The sequence below is a fragment of the Falco naumanni genome, chromosome 14 (assembly GCF_017639655.2).
Source record: "Falco naumanni isolate bFalNau1 chromosome 14, bFalNau1.pat, whole genome shotgun sequence".
Taxonomy (NCBI): Eukaryota; Metazoa; Chordata; class Aves; order Falconiformes; family Falconidae; genus Falco; species Falco naumanni.
This window is the reverse complement of record NC_054067.1, coordinates 2,231,476-2,247,169: the sequence shown is the minus strand read 5'-3', so window position 1 is coordinate 2,247,169 and position 15,694 is coordinate 2,231,476. Positions and strand designations below refer to the sequence as shown.

The window sequence follows — 15,694 nt, the reverse complement described above, 5'->3', positions numbered from 1 at the left end:
CTACACCTCCCGCATCCCAGTGACCTCGCTGGAGTCTGCTCATTCCGCTCAGCTGTTGTACCCCGAGCAGCGAGGAGGCAGCTCCTGCCTCCCCCAGTCAGCAGAATGGCAGCAGACGCCGAGTTGCTGGCTCTGGCCAGTCCAGCCCAGCAGCACCAGTCCTGCAAAACTGCACTCGGGGCACGTAACCAGCACATGCGCATCCCTGTAAAAGGGTCACTGAACAAATGCATTCAGGGCTATTTTGACTATTAAAAGTTTTCTTGACTGTGCTATATCTGAAAGCCAAAGTACTTTTTTGTAACTGTTTTTAATATATATCCTGTCAATTGATGGAATTCATCCTTCATGTTCAGCTACCGGCTAGCCAAGGAGAATGACAGGAGGATCAAACTTCCTTGCCGTACTCTACAATCTGGACCCACAGGAACCTTGTCTGCAGACAGCACCGGCTGATCAGCTGGGCACGAACGTGGGGCTACATCACTGGGGTGGTGGAAACACTGTTCTCTAAAAACTTCATTTCATACTTTGCTTCAGGGCTGTGGCCAAGCCACTGTGTTTTCTTTGGTTTTCTTCATGCCCATCTTATGCTATCGCACCGGCTCAAGCAGCAGCACGCCCTGCAGCCCACCCCCCAGCCTCTGCTGAGCCACTGTTTGAAAACAGGCAAGCGCAGCCTGACCCACCTTCCCACCCTGCTGCAGGCTGGACCTGACCCAAACCTGGCGTTTCAGGGAGATCTGTGTTACTGGGAAGGAAAGAGAATGGGTAGGAGGTGCTGCGAATGTCAAATGGTGTTCCTTGTGGGTCAAAAAGGTACTTAAAGTAATAAGAATTGTCCCAGTGCTGTTCTGTGTTTGCAAACAAGATTTTCGGCTAGCCCCTGAGACCTATTTAGCCTGTAATAAAAGCAGGGCTGTTGTTCTGGTGCAAAGATTACCTCAATGCTTTTAACAGAAGCGATATGGGAACTAGAACTAGACCTTCGTACACTGAAAGGGCTCAGAAATGTCTCTTTTATCTTCCCATTTGGAAACCTGAACTGCAACAGAGTTTGACAGGATTATTTTATTTACTCCATCTCCTATAGCACAGCTATTTCTGGCTGACTGTCTGGCTACTGCTATTAAACTGGTCTCATTTTGCTTATCCAACCTGCTTTGCTCTGAGAGCTCAAGGGAAGACAGCAATAGCAATAAATCACAAGCTGGAGTTTGCATTGCCTCTTGATTACAAGAGACACATAAAAAGTGCAAATGAAAACTAAATGTGCTTCATGCAGTCACTGATCTTTTTGCACTGTCAGAAAACACTAAACACAGAGCCCCATCAAGGACTGTTCAACTATTGGTGTAAGAAAAGCACAATTTGGTGCAGAAACTCCGTTAACCCTTCATACTTCATACTGTCATTTCCAGCCTAGTGCCACAGTGCTCTCCAGGCCATTGGGGAAATCCAAACTATTACCCACAACAGAAAAAAGAAGATCCTCATCTATTACATGATAAGCACCTCGAGCAACCCCCAACATAACAAGCTATGATCATAATTAATGCTGCGTGTCACAGTCCTGGATGTTAAGTACTATGATTTGCTAATTTAAAGCATCTTGGTGTCAAACTCTTTCAACTTCAGGGTGAACAGAAAAGTAGACCCTGTGCCTTTAAGGCAACATCTTTTAATGTTACCATCATCAAGGATTGACTTCATTTCTTGGTAATTATGGTTAGCATGTTGGAATATTTATTCTTCCTTCCTGATTACAGACATATGGTAAGTCAAACCGAGGCCAGCGCTTGCTTCCTACACAGTTTATTCCCTTCTTCCTCTCCAAAAGGCATTTTTGCATTAGGGTAACCCAACTGAGACTCTCTTCTGAAGAAAGCACCACTTTGTCCTCAAGCACACTGCAATGTCCCAGCCTCTGGTTCAGGAAACACAGGCAGAAAATTTGTAAGGGGTGTCTGACATTAATCCAACAGCTGAAAGTTGCTCAGCTTTGCAAAGAATATCTAAAACACGAGCACTCCCAGTGGCTCTTTATCAGCAGCTGTAGACATCCAAACTCATGCAGTGCTCCCCTGTTGACACAGGTTCTGGAAACATTCTGCAGTACCTGCCAACACCCACTGGTGTTTAGTGTTCCGTTTATTGAACACCGAAATGGCCGACACGGGCATTTCATCTGACTGATCTCCTCACTTCTTAGCACCAGAAAATAATTCAGTGGTGATATTAGGAAGCGACCAGTGCTGTATCTGAAGGCAAAATCTAAGCTGAAGAGATTTATTTGTAAAGCTCAGAAACCATTTTTATTTGTGAATATCTTCCCACACAAGTTGCTTTGCAAGATGTTTGCCAGGAATGAAAGCTGGCTGCCATAGTGTCAGCTTCTCCACCTGCTGCTACTGCTCTTACTCATGCAGCCCTCACAAATCCTACTGCAAGTTTCCTGCTTAGAAGAAAGACTTAAATATACCCATACTGGCGGAAATAACATCTGTCAAGCCCATTTGAATGCAGCCCTTTACAATTACTCATTTTCACAAACTAGGTCTCTGCCTGAAGTCCCATCAGTTCTCCAAGCCGTGGGGGTCATGGAAATGCATTTGGGATTCCTCAGTCTGAGGCAGCAGAACTTATGCTGGCAACTCGGCCAGGGTCTGCGCTTTGCTGCTGCACCCGACCAGTGCCACCGCTCCTTTCCTGACAGCTGAACTGTATTCATGGCTAGTTCATCGTGGTCATATTAATATAGTCATCTAGTTCAACATAGTCACATTAATAACTACACTAATATCTGGTTCTTTGCGTGCAAATGAACCATCAACCAGGTAACCACCCAGCTGCCCGTACACTCATTCACAAAGACAGACCCTTGGCTCAGCTCACGCTGCAAAAGCTGTTGGAAAAAATCCCAGGAGATGCAGCCAGTGGGAAGACAAGGACATTCATGTTCAAGTAGCTGCCCCCACCAGCAGCTCTTGCTCCATCCCACCCCTCTGCTGAGCAGCAGATCACCTTTACGAGTAGAGCGAGCAATAAGATACAAGGGGGTGGTTTCAACCGGCAGGGATGTGTGCGCACCCGCTATTTCAAAAGGCCAGGCTGACACCGAAACCTTGCTTGAAATATTTGGGAACAGCTAATAAATACAGCGAGCTCCTGTCTGTCAGATGGCTGCCTGGCATTACTGATGACCTTCTGCAGGCGTATCAAGCAGGGGAACAGCTAGGTGATACTCTCAAGAAAAATGACCCTGCGAGTCATCCCCCCTCACAGAAATGTCTCGGCCAGAGGTCCAACAAAAAAAGCCGCCGTAACCTTGAAACATTTTCAGACATCACCAGAAAGGTATGGCGCAGCTTCTGGGAAGTAGGGCATAAGGGCATATTCAAGGCAGACGGGGTTATTTGGAAATATGTTAATTGCTGCAGATTAAAAAAAAGCAGATAGCTGGATACCAGACGTACCTCCATAGCCAACAGACCTTGTTCCGTAGACACAGGCAACATGGGACAGATCAGCGGGAAAAAGAAACAAGGTAACCCCCTGGTAACAGACCAGAGGAGTCCTGCTGGAACTTTCCTAGGCCGTCTGCCTGTAAAGCTGATGGACCAAACAGGGACCAACAGATGAATGCGAGAAACAAAGATGGTTTTGAGAGTGTGGCCTGTGCCTTGTCTTTGGAGCCAGGCAAAGGAAGCAGAGCAGCCGCACCGCAGCCGTGTTCACTGCCTGCCACTGACAGCAGAACTGCCTGCAGGAAACCCAAACTTACACGGGACTGGGGGTTTGCACCCAGCGCTCACCTTTAACAATGGGTACAAAATGAGTTGTTACCGTGGCTATAGATAGAATTTTTTAATACTCCACCTGGGTTCAGCAGCAATACAGCCAGCCCAAAGGCTCAGCCACCTGCAGTACCGGCACAAAGAAGGGTTGCAGGCATGCACACAGCAGCGCGCTCTCTTGGGACTGATCAGCACCTGGGTTGGCTGGAAGCAGAATGCTGCTGAAATTTTGGCAGCAAAAGAGAAACTGACTTTCACTAGCTCTTTTCCAGGCACTGAAGTAATTCGTATACCTCTTCCCAGACTTAACACACATCTACTGGTACCAGTGAATGCCACTAACGCCTAACCTCAGCCTACAGCAGCAAAGCTGATTCCAGCCAGTTTTGCCACATAGAAATTATTTCGTCTTTCACTGCATGAACTAGTGAGCAGAAATCTGACATTCTTTGCAACGTGAGCCCACTGTGTAACAGGTTTTGCAGACAAGAGAGTTCAAAGGGAATGACAGAGAATACCAACATCCAAAACTGTCACAGAGCTTATGATATCGAACAGTATCTGCTCCATCAGAAACTCATTATCAGTCTCTATCAAACCACAGAATCCATATGTCTTACTAGAGGATTCAAGAGCAGAGCTGTTGCAGCTGCAAACATCCACCAGGGAGACAAACAGGTAACGAAGGCGAGGATGACATGCAGATAACTGCAGTGAAGATCTGGAGGAGGGGGAGATCTCGTTTGAAATACATGCTTGTCTTCTAGAGCCTCTCAGGATATCTAGCATACTTTCATCAAACTTAAGTATATGTGACATATTTAAATAAGGAATTTGTTTTAGTTCCTTATTTCTACAAAAAAACTTTTTTGACCAATAAAGAGGTAAAATTCAACCATTATAATTCAAAAATAAATGTATTCTTAAATAGACTGTGTCATGATTCAGGATGTATCACACCTACTAATTTATTATATATGAAGAAAACCCACATATGCAGAAGATCTTCCGAAGAGGAAGATTCACTGAGATGTGCCATTTTAAAGTGGTACCAAAGCTGAAAATTTTGACCAGGCTTATTGACCAAACAAACCTCACGCAAAACATAGGTCTGGCTGTCCACAAATTTCCTCACTGCCTGTGTCTAGAATAAGAGGGGTGCTGTTCAATCTGCTGCTTTGAAAACCTCTGAAGGACTTAATTTTCCCTGTACACAAGGCAGAGGAGCTGCCAGACCTGGACCAGCTGAACTCTGAGACCTTCTGGAAATCTCAAACTACCCCTTCTGGACTCAACTCCAGTTCCCTGAGGGTTTGCTGAAGTGGGACATGAACACATATTGCAAGCTCAGGCCGCTCTCAAGCACTGTAACCCCCACAACTGGGGCCAGGCTGTGCTGCAGATGACGCCAGGACACGGGGCTCTGCCCACACCTGGCCAGGCAGAGCTGGAACACCAGCACCTCGGCCAACCTGCTGCCTTCTTTCTGCTCTTGGGGACATGTAGGTCATACTTCATATCTCTCAGAGAAGCATTTTAAAGCATGGGGTAAGGAAGGACAGCCTCCGCTTCCTGCACCACGACACACATGGTGCTTCACTGAGGAAGCCCCAGGATATAGCGCACTGGCTCTAAAGCATAGGTTATCCTGCTAGATGATTGCCTGCTGGGATCTGAAACAGCAAAGCCTGATGCAAGGGTCAAGACAACACAGGCTATAAATCATTCAGATTTGATTTATGTAAGATGTTTGATCCCAAAATGTGAGCTAACACTCTGCATTCCATACTCTGACAATCTTTCTTAATAACACTCAAGGAGAACCCAGCCGTAACCCCATCTCCCCTCTTACCCCAACGTGCTGAAAAGCAACAACTGCAGTTTGATGCTAGAAAAAAAGAGATGCAGAAGGAGAACCTGCAATGAGGTATGAACCCTGTGCCCACGGTCCTGGGCTCACCAGATGACTTACCACCCTCTGCCCTGGCACCCTAAAGCTCAGTGAGCACACTGTCCCACAAGACCTCGGCTAGTGGCAGAAGAGCCCACCAGATCCTGACATGGAGCCAGTCTCTCTGCCAGGGAGCCCCAGACTACTGTGCTGGCTCCGAGACAGCTGAAATCTGCAGGGCGTCTTCCCATGAAGGCATCTCTTGTGCAGCATTGCCACACACATCACAAAATTCCTTTTGAATACATAAGGGAAGAAGGGCAGTGTCACACTAACGCTGTTTGCATACTGATACAACCTTCTGAGCCCCCGGCAGCCTGCTGTGAATCGCTGATGCTCTCCACCCATACTGATAACCACGACAATCCCAGCTCTGATTTTCCCAGGAGTTAAGGGAACCCTCACTATCCCTCTGGCTCAGACCCAGTGCAAGCCAAACTGGATGCTGACTTATGAATGGGTCACAACCAAAGTGCAGGAGGTCAAGATTAAAAATTAAACCCAGCTGTGTACTTCCAGACTCATTTTGACAGTTCTCTGAACATCTGACTCTGTTATTGTTGCTCTGTGGTTTGTTTTTTTGTTTTTTTTTTTACAGAGCCAGGAAAGAAGTAAAATGCACAGCAATGATGAGGGAAAAAATAAGCCCATGCATTCCAGGAGGCAAAATTTCAGTCAACCATGACTCAGGAGAAGAAAGTGCCACCCACTGAACGGCACAGGCCACAGCTCCGTACACCGGTGGCAGCGGGCAGTGATGCCGTGGTGAGTCAGGACCCACCCCCACGGCCACCCACGCGCTTCCTGTGGTGCAGGGCACTCCTCGGAGGGCTGCCACGTGGTGCAGGTCCCACTCAACCTTTCCCTAGCATGTGAGATGAGACAGGAACGCAGTCCTGGTGTGTTTGGCTGGAGACATCTGCAGCTCGCCCTCGCTGCCACTCGAAGCCTGTCCAGGGGACTCCCTCTGCACACTTATCTGTATGGCTGCAGTGAAAGTGTCAACGAATCCCTGGTCTGTCAGCAGACAGAGGCGTAGGGGACTTATGAGCTCTGGCACTGCACTGCGAACACTTGTGATGGTAATGAGCTGGGATCACCTTAGCGGGACTACAGCAATACAGCTATGATGCTGCTGCTTAACACAGTTGCTCCAGAACACATTTCACCTGCTGCTATTAATAGTACAACACAGTAACACCAGTATTCCTCACTGTCTGTCTCTACCTTCACGATGGGCTTAATGCCCTATAAAATCCAGCACAGCAGCTACATGAGGATGAGGCTTAAAATGCATTTCACCAAGTGACAGCACATATACCCTGCTACGGACCAGGCTTCTGCCTGATATTTCTTCGAGAGGCAGCAATCATGATTTTAATGCAGTAATTGAGTTGTCTGCCCAAGTGCCAGGCTTCATAGTTCACACAGAAATTCTAGGGCTATCTAATCCCAGATCATATGCTGCAGCCAAAATCCAAAAGTAGAAGTGAGGCAACGAGCCAAACAAGGGGCACATGAGAAAAAGGCATGAAACAAACAAGTGGAGGCTGGATTTGCATGAGCATAAAAATCCCTCTATCACACTATACTCACCATCCTGTAATTCAGTATTTCTAGCACGTGGGTTGCCCTTCCTCAGTGCTATCCATGTCCTTTTCTTGCACGTGTAGCAAATAGCCACCTTGCCCTAAAAACCATTTTGTACTGGGAAGCCTGTCCGCAGCATGTCCTTAGCCATGCTGCTTTCTCCCTGGATGTCCTTACCTTCTTGCAGAGAACCATCTGGTGATCAAAGAGAAAGAAAACACGCTGCTGGTTCCGTCCATACGGCTGGTAAATCCAGGACATCTCTCCCGTGTAGATCAACTCTGAGCTGCGGTCCAAGATATCGTCTCCCTAGAGGGCACAGAGAACGAGGCTGAGTGAACCGCCACTCCCAGCCAGGGCAGTGGATACGTTTCTCTTTGCAGGATGGGAAGAAGTGATAATTAAATAAAATTTTGATCCTTCTGCACCTCTCAAAGCTACCACATCTGACTTCAGACCAGAAACTGGTGATATGGGATAATTCTGAAGGAAGGGATATAAATTAAGTGTGGACACCCAAAGCATGGTCATTACAGTTTGCATTGCAGTGAGGAAGGAGCTGCTCCAGACACTGCCCCTTCTCCCCTCTCCAGGTACCCCCAGACCCTGGATCCCGCTGCAGGTGCTGGTGGCACCCTGAGAGCAAAGCCTCGTCCTCCTGCCCACGACAGAACCACTTTGTATTCATGGTAACAAATGCCTTGGCAACGCCTCCCTTTAGAATAGCATCCCAAAGTGCGTCCCCTCCTGAAATCCCAGGCCAGCTCCCAAGTCATCTACAGCGGGGTATCAGCTCCCCCCGCTCAGGAAGCTGCCAGAACCCACCCCTCCAGATTGCTGCCTCGCTTCCCACTCATTCAGGCAATTACCGTCCCTTCTCTCAGAGCTCCCCAGAGCTCCCCACCTCCAAAATCTGTCAGGATCACCCCAGCTCCTTGGGCAGCCCCCACCCCCGCCCCCGCTGGCACGGCCTCCCCGGCTGGCTGCCAGAATGCCCTCACCCTTTCTCTGCCTCTGGCTAACGCTTGTTTTCCTCTCTGATTTTTTTTTAAGGATTCATGAGCAGATGGTCTTGAAAAATACAGCGTACTCTCTCCCACTCTCAGAAAGAACAAATGCAGTCACCCTCCACTAATTGGGATGAGTTGGACTTTTTAAAAAGTTAATTAAAATCTATTTATTAAAAATGGGTGAATTCACCACCACCTGCCCTGTGGGCATCTCAGTTATCTCTCACTCTGAAAACACCACAGAAGGAACTGGGATGACTTCAGCTAAAAGGTAAGGAGCAGGATTCAGGAGCAAGTGAGAAAAAAGCTTGGTGGTTTTTTTTTTCTTTTTGGCTCTAAAGCTACTGCAGTTCTGGCTTTGATGACAAACTAGAACCAATTTCTGGGACAAGACCATCCCAGAATCTCAGCAAACAGCTTGTAAAGGTTCAGCCAGCTATGGGGGTATCTAGATAGACGTGCTTTTCTGGTACTGCTTATGCTTGTAGGTACCAAAGCAACCAAGAGTCATCCCCACTCCCAATTTCTTGGTGAGGATTTCAGACTGCTGTTCAGGTAAATGTGTAATTAACCTCTCAGCATTGATTGGAAGCGACTGCCTGAGTCCCTGGGCCCTGTGACAACAGCAACTTCATTAAGTCACTGCATCATCATGCCGCAGCACAGACTTTCAAATCACCTTAGCGAGGTATTTATCCACCTCTCTATCTCACTTCTGTAGCTGTGGTATCTGCCGGCTTAATTAGGGATAACTTCCCAGGAACACAGAGGGTCATTCCCAGAAGGGACGGGTCGTGCATCATGCAGTGTCTCAAGAGTGTGGTGTCAGGGTGTGATTTCAGCCATGGTACCTCTTACCCAGGAACCGGGGACCCATGTGCTGTTGCAACAGCTCAGGTACACACAAGCCCTTGAACAAGAAGCCTCTGAAGAGAACACACCGGCTCCCAAAACTGTGGGGTTTCCTGGCTAAACATGAGCTTATATGAAGCAGATTTGTACAAGCCTATGGATGGGAGCTTTTATGAGAGGGGGCGAGCCTAGAAGAGGCTGGCTGCTAAAAATAGAAAGCCAGTTTTGTCTTTTACTCCTGTGGTAGCATCTCAAGCCTGAGGACACACAGGACTCTGTAAACACTTCTACTTGATTAGCTGAACCCAAACTATGTAGTCCCTGCAAGCAATATAAAACAAAAAAATTCAGATCTGAAATGATAGGATTTGTATTGCATTTCTTCTGTTGGAAAAACAATTTATATACAGTCCATAGGCTAGAAATAGATGATTACCAATGCTGGGTTAGCAAATTTGGAAATATATATTGCAAATAGCTTTGGACTAGCACACAGCTGGCCAGCGTGCAGTCCCCAAGAGCAGCATCTCCATGGCCCTGCCTGTTCCTCAAGCCCTGGGCTGCTGTAGCAATACACCAGCATGGTTGCGCTGCCAGAGCCTCCTCGAGCAGATGCAATGAACCTTGAAAGGCATTTATTTTTCCCCGACACAGTTATACCACCTCTTTGAATAGCATGAACTGTCTTCTGCTAGTGGAGCGTCCCTAGCAGGGGGCTGACAGGGTCAGCAGCAGGGTGGCAGCCAAGGAGAGAAGCGTTTGCTTTTCTGCTCCGCTGCTAACGCAACTACCCCAGCACACCTCGAGACTCGGTCCTGACTTCAGGCAGGCTCTCCGCAGTGCCTCTCCAAAGCCACTCCCAGGCTTGGATCCCTCCAATCCTATACAAAACTAGGAAAAAATATCTTTTCCACTTTTTTCCAAGCAACTCCTAAAGAGGCTGGATCATCTATAACCTTCTATAAGTTAAGATAAATATGGCTAAAAAAGGAAGAGGCTGAACTTTTAGTTACTCTGCACTTGCAGATGTCCTATTGACTTCAGCAGCGCACAGTGGCAAAGTGGCCAAGAGAAGACTAGACGACCTCCTGAGGTCTTTTCCAACCTGAGCTATCCTATAAGCCTATAATAAAAAAAGTCAGCCCTCCCCAGCCTGCTTCTAGGGTTTTCGCTGTGCACCCTGCTACATACAAAGGGCAGCAGAAAGAAAGCTGACTCCTTTTCTTCATGTAATCACAGGCAGAGTCCCAAGTACTTGCTGTGCAATCATGGGAGCAGAAGGTCACCCAGACCTAGGCTGGACGTGCGCTTCATGCTCCCTTGAGCTTGCCAGCAGTAGAATGACATATAAAGTCCTAGGGCTAATCCTGATGGTTGCAGCAGAGGGTCAGCTCTTCTGCTGCTGCTGCTACGGGAAGATGTCAATCCACAGCTCCTCAGTTGTGCTATGTCCACCACTTTCTGTAACAAGGAACTGGGAGGAACCAAAGGGTTTTTACTAGTGTCATGAGAGAAACACCGCTGGGAGCACCAGCGTAACAAGGGCTGGCGTGGGACTGCGAGCTGCAGCACGTCACACCTGCCGGCCTGCCCCACTCTGCCCCACGAGCAATCCCTGAGCAGATGCTGTCCCAGGCTCAGCAGCGCTCAGCAGCCCATCGGACCCGCTCCCCTGTGCCCGAGCCCGGCTCCTGACATGGCTCTTTGCTGTCACTGCTGGGCACAAAATCCCCTTCAGTAGTTAACATTCAGCGAGCAGGGCTCTCTTCTGCATGACACTGCTGTTCTTTAATTAGAGATTGACAGGATGATTAGCACTCTGGGCTACAGAAAGATCAGAAAAAGGAAAGCAAGAGAAATGTTGTCCTTTTCAGCAGGCTCATTTTTTGATACCTTCTGTTGCTGGGGGGGGTGGGGGGGAGAAGAAGGAAAAAAAGAAGGATCCGTTTCAGTCCCTGATACGATTTTTTTTTCCCAGGATGATTTCTCATCAGGCTGTCTTCACTTTGAAAACAGTACATTGGTTGCATGCATCTTTTTTTTCCTCATGTCATTCTTGGATTCAGTAACATAATATTAGGCTGAGGCCAACTATTACATATTACACAATTAAGGGCACAAAGTCTTGATTTAAAGGACCCGTAAATAAAAAGAATGGAAAGAAATTTAAAAGGACAGTGTTCATTGTATTTCTTGATTATATATATTTTCCCCTTCATGTAAATCTAATACTCTTGAAACCTGCCAAAGTGGCAACCCATGGGAATCTTGGGTAGAAATATCCAGGTATCTACATAAACCAAAGTAATCTGTTTAAATAGCAAGTTAAAACTAATCCAAGCTGATGAGCAAGGCTCTCTCCTGCACCAAACATCCCGCCACTGACTTGGGGACCTCCACAGATCCCCTCCCAGGGAATGGGCACCACATTGCTTCCCTCCTCTGAGAAAAAACTTGGACTGAATGGCAGGAACATGTTGCTGGCAGCTGCCACGAGGGCCGGAGAGAGAGCCTGAAATGCTGCAGGGATCGCTGCTTCATTTTATTTTTATGTGGTTCAAGAGCTTTATGAAAAGGCATACAACAAAGCAACTCTGAGGTATGCCAAAGCACAGACCTGTTTTCCATCTCCACATCACCTGTAATGGGCACCCAGCAAGGGTGCAGTTGCACTCAAGGCTGTGGTGGGCACCTAAGTCATGCCAAACAAACAGCAAGCTGCAAATCTTGCCCAGGAGCAGCGCCGCAATGAGCTGGGCACTGCAGCACACTTGCCAGCATGCCATCATGGGCTTACAGGAGCCACAAGGAAGGCAGGACAGCGGTGAACATGCTCCTCTGGTGGCAGTCCAGCAAAGACTGCACAGGAGCAGAGAGACAGAGGAAGGCAGGGACATACCTCTCCTTCACTCCCGCTGCCTCATTTGTGTGCCTGTAAATACTGCACTGCCCAAACTGGGGCATGCAAGGGCTTAGAAATGATGGGCTTTGTGGAAATAATCTCTTTGTAGTACCGTTGTGTGCATCTATATCTCTAGATGTTACCCACTAACCTTTGAGATCTGTAACACTCTCTCAGAGGGCAGGAGCACAAGAAGGGACTGAGCGCGTAAAGGCCCCCCAGGATGGGCTCTGTCTGGCCTGTTTGAAGTCTGATCCAGAGGAGACTTCGCAGGCTGTTCTGAACCTGCTCCAGCCAGCTCTGTGTGCTGGGTCTGCCGGCCTGCCTCCAAATGTCGCTGTTTTGATCTGAGGGTATTTAACTACAAGTAAGGGGATGACGCTGCACGAAGGGAAATAGAGGTTGAACATCAGGAAACACTTCATAACAAGGAGAGCTCTCAGACATTGAAAGGTCTCGGCAGGAGGTGGTGGAAGCCCTACATTCTGCACCATTAACAACCGAAAGGACAAAAGGCACTAGAGAATTCAGTGTAGGCAAGGGCAGCACCTCTCTACGTCTGTTTATATATTGGAAATTAAGGTTACAAAATAAAGAAGTGAGTCATACAAGACAGAATTCCAATCCAGGCTTTTCGGTCAAGATCACATTCCTACAAATTATACAGGAATACATTTCAAAGCGATTGGGATTATTTCTAATTTGCAGTAGTCAGTGAGATCAGAATCTCCCCTTAAGATTCTGCTCAGTCATTACTTGTATAAAGCTGCCAAAGCTGCCAATAATTCCCTAAGACTTCACGCCCTGGCTGCCACAGCAAGCTTATCAGCTGCCACTAGAGTCAGGCCACCCTTTCTGGGTCCCATTCGCAATTCAAACCGTCATGCCCTGCTTATGTGAGTTCTTGGGAAAAAGCCACAACCAACAACGGCCTCAGTTAACTCAAAGATATTCGCATTTTTCAAATGCTAACACCAAAATTCACCTTCATGGGACCATGCGAAAAATCTTAAGGGATAAAAATGATTCCTGAAACACACAGGCACAGCTCCATGGGATTCAGTAAAATCCCTTCTGCTTAAATCAGCTAGGACATGCCCCCTAATTTTTCTATTTGTTTTAGGATCAGCAATATTTATACATTCCCAATAGCACCCTCTCCTTGCAAGAAAATGTGTACACACACTTTGTATACAAGAACATTTCAAATATTGACTCACTAAATATTTTTTGGTTTGTTTGGATTTTTTCTTCTTTCAAAATCTTTTTCCAACATGTCACCACAAAACATGGGTAAATTTAGACGTGAAAATGCAATTTCAAATCAGAGTCAACATCGTTAGGCTAGAGATGTTGAGGGAAACCGGACATTTCCTCAAATGAAAGACTTCAACATGCTTAAACATTTAGCCTTGGCTGCTGCTGAAATAATTCACCTACAGTGGGAATTTGAGATTCTCTCTATCTTGTGCCCTGGCTGAATTTCTGCTGAAAGAAGTCTGAACTGATGATTTTCTTCTCTTAGTTCCTGCTTTCTTGGACTTAGTGCTTTTTTCAGATGGTCTCAAGGAAGACTGTGCTGTACACCCTGGGTCCACGCTGCCATTGCTTGTTCACACTGCTGTGCCAGCAGGAGAGATCAGGAAGCTACTGTGACACACAGAGGGACAGACAGGGCGTGCTTTTGGGGACAGACTAATTAGAGCAAGAACAGGGCCACAGAAAGATGTGAGAATAATGCTGTGGGTTCCTCTCTCTTTCAGTGAGTACTTGTTATAACTGGACAAGCATTTGTAGAAGCACGAAGCTGACAGAAGGTCACTCCCAGCTGAGCCTGCTCCATCAAAGATGAACCGGGAGTTGTGGTTTTCCACTCTCTAGCCCAGAAGATAGATGCATGTTCCCCACAGAGTGGAAGATGCTAGGGAGACATTCCAGGAAATCCCTCTTCTACTCTATAACAGCCTCTGTGTAGAAGACAAGGGCCTGAACCCTGGCAGGCTCGGTGAGAGATCAGCCTGATAGCCTGTGTCCTGGAAGACATCTCCTACACATAGATATCAGCTGGGGGGGGGGGGGGGGGGGGGGCGCGGGGTTGGAGGTTAGCAGCTTGGGTTTGCAATGCCTACAGAGAGTATCTGCACAGATCTAGGACAGATCTAAGCATCCAACACTGCTTTTGATTTATCCTGCTCTCTTCCTGCATTATATTATAGTTAACTTCTGAGTATTGTGGTGTTTTGTGCATCCTTCTGGCCATTACATGGACATCTGTGAAGTGGGGGCTGGATCTGATGATTCAGAAGATACTTTAGAGGAAAGAATCAAGCAGTGAAGTCCTCTGCTGGATCCAGCTCCCATCCTCTAGTGTTCTCATCACAACTCCGTGGCTCTTCTTGATCCAAAATACAGAACAGAAATGCCAAAAAGGGTGTTTTACTGTGAATGGGGGCAGTAGCTTTATTCCCATTGGATCTCTGAGCAGCAGCAACAGCAGGTTTTGCTGTATTATGAGAAACTGAAGGATGTTGCTGCAATATTTGTGTTTAAAATTTGGAACAGTTGAAAAAAGCCTGGAAGAATGATTTGGCAAATTCCTGAGGATAGGATGGAGATAAAGAATGGGTACTGCTAAGCAGGAATGAATTATAAAGGATATAACTGAAGCTAAGCAGGAATGAATTATCAAGGATATGGCTAAATAAAAATGAATTATCAACTGAGCTAATGGAAGAGAAAAAGAAACTGCTATTCCACAGATCCTATGTGGAGGTCACCTTGGCTTTCCACTCACACATGAATATTCACTGACTTGGAATTGACCCGTCCTTAATCCAGATTTATTTACAATGAGGGTCTCAACATTTCTTACAAATTACACACATTAGCTCATCACATGGAATATACTGAAGGCTGAAGATCTATCTGATGGTCCTGTGCCTCCTTGAGAGCAGCTTTCTCATTCTGAAAATGAGTCTGCTGGTGAGTGAGAGAGGTTTCTTCACAGTAAACAACAGTAAAACAATCAAGCAAATCATCTGCATTCTCTGCTCTCACAACCAGTCATAATTTAAGAACCAGCTATGATTGCTGCATTTATACGTTTTATCAAGAGGGTTGAATCCAACTTTCATTATAGCAATGAAACTAATTCAGTCAAGGAGGATACACAATCAGAAGGTAATGCACCTGTATTTCTCTTCCTCTCCTCCCAGCCTTCCTAGATCTTTTCCAGGAAAAAAATAATTGAAAGATTAATGCATCTTTCCCTTATACTAATTTACATAGTATGATCTCATTGACTTGAATTTGGAGTTATTCCAGATCTTCGTGACTGTGAGGAAGAAGAAAGGCTGTTCCATCATTCTGAGCATCTACTTGCTAAACACATGGAGCGATGACAACACAGAGGGAATGACAAAAACATCTGTCCTTGGTCTGCTTCAAACCCCCTATTTACAGATTACATTCATACAATAATTTTTAAGAAATTTGGGATGAAAAGAAAAGGAGAACATAATTTTTGTATGGCTTTTTTTTTTTTAACACATGGCAAAAATGCAGGAGACTGAAGGCCTGCTAGTGAGAAATC

The 15,694-nt window shown here is 46.5% G+C and overlaps 1 protein-coding gene across 11 annotated transcripts in view; it reads right to left on the bottom strand.

Annotated features, from left to right (window-relative positions):
• ARHGEF9 (Cdc42 guanine nucleotide exchange factor 9) overlaps positions 1-15,694 on the bottom strand; it is a 221,944-nt gene that overhangs the window by 24,678 nt on the left and 181,572 nt on the right. For all 11 annotated transcript variants that reach the window (XM_040614135.1, XM_040614134.1, XM_040614144.1 and 8 more), the window contains one exon: positions 7,516-7,647. In XM_040614135.1, the coding sequence (XP_040470069.1) occupies positions 7,516-7,647 (132 nt within the window). The remainder of the gene's footprint in view (positions 1-7,515; positions 7,648-15,694) is intronic.